This window comes from Aplysia californica, unplaced genomic scaffold, assembly GCF_000002075.1.
Source record: "Aplysia californica isolate F4 #8 unplaced genomic scaffold, AplCal3.0 scaffold00048, whole genome shotgun sequence".
Classification (NCBI taxonomy): Eukaryota; Metazoa; Mollusca; class Gastropoda; order Aplysiida; family Aplysiidae; genus Aplysia; species Aplysia californica.
In genome coordinates this window covers 1,819,662-1,828,069 of record NW_004797318.1, presented here as the reverse complement: position 1 = coordinate 1,828,069, position 8,408 = coordinate 1,819,662, and the positions used below count along the sequence as shown (strand labels likewise).

Genomic DNA, 8,408 nt, shown 5'->3' with positions numbered 1-8,408 from the left:
GTATGGGGGGTGGGGGGGTGGAGGGGGGTTAAATCATAGACATGTTTGTGTGTGTGTGTGTGTGTGAGTGTGAGCATGTAATATATGTATATTATACACATACATACTTATATTTTCATGTTGATTTAAGATTAATAGTATATGGTACTTTATATTGTTAAAATAATTACGAAAAACATCAAAACAAAAACAAATACCATGCAAAATGTGAAAAGAATAAAAACAAATTAAAGCCAGAAAAAATTCATAGTCGTTTCTTTTCCTTCCTCGCGGGGAAACGTCCAAGATCTGTTGTTAAGATTCGGAGTGGTTTATCTTGCAAAAAATTAATCATGAAAAAAAACCCTCGAAAACCAAAAACTCAAACCATACAAAATGTGAAAAGAACGACAAATTAAATTTTTTTTAAACGTGACACGAACAAGGACAAATTAAATTAAGAAAAAACAAAGAATTCTAATCATAATTCTGAATAACGACAATGTAAAGCCAGAACAAAACCCCAAAGAATTTTCCTCATAATTCTTTCTTGTGTTTCCTCCCAGGGAGATATCCAAGACCTGTTGTTCATCCCTGACCCCGGCGCAGCCTACATGCACTGCGAGACCTACGCCCCGGACTGTGACATTCCTCTGCCCTACATGATGTCACACTCCTCATCCTCTTCCTCCTCCTCCTCCTCCTCCTCATCTTCCTCTTCCTCTTCCTCTTCTTGGTCCTCAGAGGTCGGATTCAGCAACTCTTCCGGAGTACGTTTTGATTGTTACGTTCCTCAAATGACAGCTAAACAGCTGCTAACTTTGTTGTTTGTTTGTTGTTGTTTTTTTACTTTGCAATTTAATTCCTATAGCTGTGGGAACTCTTTTATGGTTTAAGTACAGCTTACGTAAATGACAGCTAAACGACAGCTAAATTTGTCGGGTTTTTTTTTTTAAGCTTTGCAATTTAATTCTTTATCTCCATGGGTGGAGTTAATAATATGCTGGGGCCCTGCTCTGGTAGGAAATCTTATTTTGATATATTATGTCACTACACTGGTCATTATATCAAAATAAGTGAAATGTATTTCGATAGCTCTTCAGGTAATGAATGATTTCCCGGTAAAAGAGACTTGTTTTTGGCAATTGTCGAAAATTAATTTTATGTGGAAGTCGTCGTAAAGGAATGCGCATGAGCCGCGGTCAGCGACTCTCCGACACAGCAGTTACTGCTGCCAGCCAATGGGAGCGGCTGGCCGGAGATAAAGAGTTAATGACCATTGCTGTGTGAACTTCTTTTTGTTTGAATACAGCTTAATTACTCTAGATGGGAAGTTTGAATTATGTGTTTGAAAGTGTATGGTTTGAAATAATAAGTGCATATTTAGTGATGCCAGAATTGTACTGTGACTGAATAACTGGATGATTTATTGACTTCATTTATACTACATCCAAATTGTTGAATTTGTAAAAGATGACAGCATTCATTTTTCTTAGGAAAATTAGTTTTAGAAATTTTATTGAACGTTTGTGTAAGTGTTCTCTACCCTAATTTGACTGGAATAAGTTCAAGCCTTGCAGATCTCTTGTAGGAACGAGGTCATTTAGGCATGTCTCAAGCTCTTATTAGTGCTTTATATCCGGGAAAAATATTAGTGTATGTTCAGTTACAATTGTTGATTCAGCTTGACATAACCGTGTTTATATTGAAAAGGGCTCAATAAGAACTCACAATATTGAAGACAAAGATTTCCTATTTTCTATTTGTTGGTGTTTTTTCTGTCCACAGTCTAGTGTCACTCTGGAGTACGGATCAGTTGAGATGACCGATGTCACCTACAGATTTGTGAGTACACACTTGTTTTGTTTCGTAGTCATCCTTGTTTTATTGTCATCCTTATTTCGTTGTCATCCTTGTTTCATAGTCATCCTTGTTTCGTTGTCATCCTTGTCATCCTTGTTTCCTTGTCATCCTTGTTTCGTTGTCATCCTTGTTTTCGTTGTCATCCTTGTTTCGTTGTCATCCTTGTTTCGTTGTCATCCTTGTTTCGTTGTCATCCTTGTTTCGTTGTCATCCTTGTTTCGTTGTCATCCTCCATTTCTTTTCTGTCACTGGGGACAGAAGCCACAAGTCATCGTAACCTTAAGTTCTTCAAATTCTTCTATTTTGCTGGAGAAATATTCTCATTGGTCATTGTCAGACATTGACCGATGAGCTATTATTATTATAATTAGGCATCTTCTAGTAATTCACATTGCACATACAACATGTCATTGAATATTATTTTCATTAATCTCTGAATCTCACTGTGTTTTCTTTATATAACCACAATATGTTTAACTTTATTGTGACAAATCTCAATTTGTGCTCTTTAAAAAACCACAACATGTTTATCATTATATTAATTAATCTCAATTTGTTTTCTTCATAGAACCACAACTTGTTTAACTTTATGAAAACTAATTTTAACTTGTTTTCTTTATATAACCACAAGTTATTTAACATTATGGTAACAAATCTCAGTTTGCTTTCTTTCCACATGTTTAAAATTATTGTGGCAAATTTTCAATTCGATTTTCTTCATAGAAATATGAACTGTTTACCAATATTGAAACTAATCTCATTTGTTTTCTTTATAGAACCACAACTTGTTTAACTTTATTGTGAACAATCTCAATGAGTTTTCTATATATTTAACATTATTTTAGTTAATCTCAATGTATTTTTTTTATGCAGCTGCAACTTATTCAAGTAGTCTAATTTATCTCAATTTGTATTCTTTATTAAACTATGATCTGTTTATCATTTTTGGAACTAATCTCAATTTGTTTTCCTCGTGTACGCAGGGACCCCCAGGACCTCCTGGACAGAGAGGACCCCCCGGACCCCCAGGTCTGAAGGGAGAAACTGTAAGTTGGTCAGGGCGTCTGGGACAGTTCATGACCTCATTAGTGGTTAGGCTATCGGACTTGTAATCGTGAGGTTGCGGGTTCGGGGGTTCAGGGGTTCGAGCTGCAGGCACTTGATATGAATTTTCCTCACTTCACCCAGGTGCGAATGGGTACCCGGCCATAGACTGTGAAAGATCTTGTCAGTATGTTAGTGTTTTATCGCCTATAAAATGGCAGCTTCTACTGTATGCTTCTCTGAAAGTTGAGATTGGTTCAGAATGCTATCAGGTCTGCCGCGGTAATAAAAAGATTGTAAAGCATATAGAACGTACTATTGAGCAGGAATTTGTACTTTACAAATGCTATTTATCTATTGTCTACTTTTGACTTTTTTGGAAATTCCGTGCTCTGTACGTGGGGGATAGATGTGTGTGGAATATTAAAAGAGAAGAGAGGGAGGGGAGGAGGGGAGGAGGGGAGGAGGGAGATAAACTTTGATTAACATTTATATTTGACTTTATACTCTTTGAGAATCTTTTACGGTGAAGTTTTCTTGTCTGGCTGTTTGATTCATTATTATCACCATCCTCCATGCCAGCCTCATCATCAGCATCATTATCTTAACCTTCATCTTTTGCTCGAAAAGAAAAGATCAATGCATGAATCTTTAATTGAACGTTTTTTTATGAAAAAAAGAATTGTGTCTGATGGAACTTCTACGCCCTCTGAGACAGACACTAAGTACGTTATGCATCATCATCCTCATCCTCATCCTCATCATCCTCATCATCATCATCATCATCATCATCATCATCATCATCATCATCATCATCATCACCCCAACAACGTTATTCCCCAGACAAATATGTATATTTCTGACGTTTTGTCGTTTCTTTCATCTCCTTTGTTTTCTCTCCCCCCAGGGTCTCGAGGGCCGTGAGGGAATCCCCGGAGCTAACGGTGTGCCAGGACCCCCCGGCCACGTCTTTGTGTTCCCTGTGAGTGGTTACCATCCTCGTCATCTAACGTTCTGTGGTGCCAGGCACCATGATTGGATGTTTTCATTTCACTTAAGACGAAAGAACAAAAACAAAAACCCCTCAAATGACAAAACGTTGTTGAATTGTTCTTTATTCCTAGTACCCACAGCCCATTGGCACGATCGGTTCCGTTTGATTTGGTTAGGTAGGCGGGGCCAGCCAGATTGAAGGCATAGAGTTACGTCACATCTATGATTGACGGTGAAAAACGACCATTGTGGCACAAACTGAACGAAGTCGATAGTGACCTTCAAAAACAAAAACTCGTTTGTTTTCAAGGCCGTGAGTCGGGTGATCGTTTTGTGTTAGAGAAACGATTCCTCAATGAGCTTTGGATATTAAAGGAATGGCAAAGAATGTTGTTGTTTGTTGTTGTTGTTTTCAAATCCCTTTAGCTGCAAGCATTTCGCTCTTGGCAGCGCAATGCCTCCCTCAAGTAACCACATGTCCTTGTCATCTGGTCAGCGCCAGAGTAGAGCAGACATGGAAAAGAATAAAAATGTAAATGTTGGAAACATTGGTGGGGAGGGTTTTTTACTATGTTGTCTACTGTCTCTAGGTGACATTGGGAATACATTTTTTTAAATGTAAATATTGAAAGAGATGATTTTCGACCTATGCTGTCATTAAACACATTTTTTGAAAGGATATCCAGCCAAAACACTGGGATATCTAACTCAAAAATATCAGCAAAAACATACAAGCACAAACTTAATAAATGTGAAAGGAAGATTTTATTTATAAAATGATTGATTGAATGAATAGAAGTATATTATATTGAGTTTCTGTGTCAGTGCTGATGAAAAAGGTTGAGAAATATTCCAAACTGCATCAGTTAAACAAGTCCATGAATGATAGTTCAGCAGCTTTTTCCGTAACTGTCAAACACACATTTCCATCAAACGGTGGCAAAATAGCAATACGCACGCACGTGGTATTCAAATAGCACAAAAAATGACTTCACGCTTCCAAGTATCGATGAAGTTTTGTTTCCTACAGCACTAGAATTCAAAACAAGTATTTTTTTTTGTAATTTAAAAAAAAATGTCTATAGTGGGCAGGTGAATGGGAATGGCAATAGCAATTATTTCCCTTTCGACAATCCTTCTCCCCCCTCCCCCCCCCTACCCCTTCTTCCCCCAACAATTTGGACAGTTTGATTCCAAGTTTGTCATTCGTTGTGACTGACGTGCGACGTCCCCTCCTTCTCCTTCCACACTTCTATGACCTTATTGTGTTGCAAATGCTGTAAAACTTACTAAAACTAAAGCTCTCCTTCTCCTTCCACACTTCTATGACCTTATTGTGTTGCAAGTGCCGTGAAACTGTTACTAAAAATAAAACCCTCCTTCTCTCTCCACACTTCTATGAACTTATTTTGTTGAAAGTGCCGTAAAACTGTTACTAAAAATAAAATTCTCCTTCTCCTTTCACAGATGAACTGGGACAACAAACAGAACAACTACGCCGACCAGTTCCGCTCCATGCTGGACTCTCACATGTTGGCCATGAGAGGATCCCCCGGACCCCAGGGTATGACTGGACTCTCCGGACGCGTGGTACGTGGACGCTAGATTGTTGGGGAAAAATACATATTTATGTCATATGGGTCACAGTATTCACAATATAGTGGAATCAGGTGCTCGTCAAAATAATGAAATCGAAGAAATCGGCATGTTTCGGAAGGTTTTGCAGTTTTTATCGAATTTGAAAGGTTTGGTTTAACACCTGTTATGTCCATTAAAAAACACGTAGGGATATGAGCTGTACAATAAATGCTATTTATTATTATTATTGTTATTATTATTTTTATTATTTAAAAACACTTTTGCAAAGCATTGTGCTGAAATCAGGCGCTTGTCAAAAAGATGGAATTGAAGAAATCGGCATTTTTAGGACAGTTTTGCAATTTTTATCGAATTTTAAAGTTTTGGTTCAACATCTGTTATGTCCATTTAAAAACACATTTGTGAGGCATCATGGTCAGATCAGGCGCTCATCAAAATAATGAAATAGAAAAAATCTGTATTTTTTAAACCATTTTTCAATTTTTATTGAATTAGCGTTTCTTTGCTCAACACCTGTCATGTCCATTTAGAAGTCACATTTCTGAGGCATCGTGGTAAAATCAGGCGCTTGTCAAAATTATGAAATTGAAGAGACAGACATTTTTCCAATGGTTTGAGAATTTTTATAAAATTTTAAAATTTTGGCTCTACACCTTTTTTTGTGCATTTAAAACACATTTGTTTGAATTTTATGGAAAAATGTTGATTAAAGGCATAGAAAATGTAAATTTGCAGTTTCCAAGTATTCTTCAGCTATGGAAATCCCCAAACATTGGCGGCTTGTTTCTTGCTAATTTTACCTGTGAAAACAGGTGTCAGTGTGGTAATTATATGTTAGGTTGTTCAAATAAACAAATGGAAACATTACTTGGAAATGAATTACGTTTCTCCTTCTCTTCTTCTTCTTCTCAATCGCATCACACTTGAAGTCTGGTATCTGTCATAAATTGGGCCGTCCTGCTCAGTTCATCTGTTGGCCCGTAGGCCTATAGCTTCTCTAGTAGTGTCAGTGAGGTTGGCCACGTTTCCTGTCTCAGAACCCTGTGTTTTTTCTTTTTTTTTTCTTCTTTTTATCTATAATGTTGAACTTTTTGGATTTGCTCCGATGCTTCACCGGTCTCATTATTTTCTTTTCTCTTTTTCCCCTTCTTTTATCTATAATATTGTACTTCTTGGCTCCTATGCTTCATTAAGCTCATTATTTTCTTTTATTTTCTTTTCTTCTTTTTATCTATAATGTTGAACTTTTTTGCTTTGCTCCTATGCTTCACCGGTCTCATTATTTTCTTTTTCTTTTTCTTTTTGTCAGGGACCCCCTGGACCTCTTGGAGAGAAGGGAGATATTGGAAACAACGGAGAAATGGTGAGTTGTTGTTGTTGTTGTTGCTCTTGTTGTTGTTGTTGATGCTGTTGTTGTTATTGTTGTTGTTGTTGTTGCTGCTGTTGTTGTTGTTGTTATTGATGCTGTTGTTGTTGTTGTTGTTGTTGTTTTTGTTGTTGTTGTTTTTGTTGTTGTTGTTGCTCCTGTTGTTGTTGTTGATGCTGTTAAATGTTGTCATCATTGTTGTAATTGATGCTGCTGTTGCTATTGTTGTTGTCTTTGTTGTTGCTGTTGATTGTTTTTATTGCAGTTGCTCTTGGTTGTTCTTGTTGTTGATGTTGTTGTCGTCGTCATTGTCATTGTTTCTGTACCTGTGGATGCTGTTATTGTTGTTTTTGTTCTTGCTGCTGATATCATTGTTGCTGTTGTGGATTTTTTAATGATGATGCTGGTGCTGTTGTCGTCGTCCTAATTATGGTAGCTGTTTTGCTACTGTTGCTGCTGTTGCTGTTACTTTTGTCTTTTTTGTTACCGTATATATACTTGTGTTCTGTCATTGCTTCATTGGCTGTTTGGGTTTGTTTTATGTATTATTTTTTTTTTTTTTCAGTTTTTGTTAATCGTGTCTTATCAAAATTGAGATGTTATGATTCTTCGCATTTTGTGTCGTAAATGTTTTCATTATAAAGACACTGATCAAAACAGTTTTATTCAGTATCTTCACTATTTTCATCAGAATCATCATTATCATCATCTATGTCATTATGATTTAACATTCTTCATCTCTCCCTATTGTCATCATCATCATAATCTTTACCATCATCCTCTCATTATCACCACCCTTTCACCACCATCATCAGTTAACGCTACATAAGATGTACAAGTGTGCATATATGATCATGCATAACGCACACATGTAAACACATGTCATATTCCTAACTAGCATCTTGCACCTACAAAAATAGGAACCCCCCCCCCAACCCCCGCTGAACTCTTGATTATAATGTTCCTTTTTCTGACCTTTCCAGGGACCTATGGGCCCCATGGGAATGCCTGGACTCTCCGGACCTCTCGGAAAGCGGGTGAGTGGACGCTGGTCAAGATTTTGTCACTATCAAATCAACTAAAGATTGACAAACATAACAACTCTTTCAACCTGGAATTATTTGCCACGTCTCGACAGAATATTTTCCAGATCATGTGAAACATGTAACAAGGGATACACGCAAAATATTTGAAAAAATGGGCTAAAACTGTGTCGAAATAACAGAGGAAGCAGTTTATACATGATATATCTCACACTTCTGAGTCATAATAAATCTATTTTGATTCATAAGAGATTGCATTAGCAGCAATACTTCATGCATTCTGCGGGCTGACCGGACACTGGGAGGGTCCACTTTCACTGGACGCTCCCATCGTCCACTTGAGGTTATAGAATTAACCCTTCTGGGATTTACCCCAGATAGATTGGCAGCACTATAACTGGTTATTTCTGTATATTACAGCATTGAAGATTCATCTTGAAAGAGTTAAAGTGCACTTGTGTAAAGATCAAAATGTTTAATGAGCAGAAATTAATGAAGATCTGATTGATTGTAAATCTTTT

The 8,408-nt window shown here is 37.1% G+C and overlaps 1 protein-coding gene across 1 annotated transcript in view; it reads left to right on the top strand.

The window, feature by feature from the left end:
- Window positions 1–8,408, top strand: part of LOC101860554 (collagen alpha-1(I) chain) — a gene marked incomplete in the record, with an annotated part of 121,497 nt that overhangs the window by 58,213 nt on the left and 54,876 nt on the right. Inside the window, 7 exon segments of the mRNA XM_035968271.1 lie at window positions 546–749; window positions 1,768–1,824; window positions 2,826–2,888; window positions 3,794–3,868; window positions 5,347–5,469; window positions 6,788–6,841; window positions 7,828–7,881. Coding sequence (XP_035824164.1) covers window positions 546–749; window positions 1,768–1,824; window positions 2,826–2,888; window positions 3,794–3,868; window positions 5,347–5,469; window positions 6,788–6,841; window positions 7,828–7,881 — 630 coding nt within the window.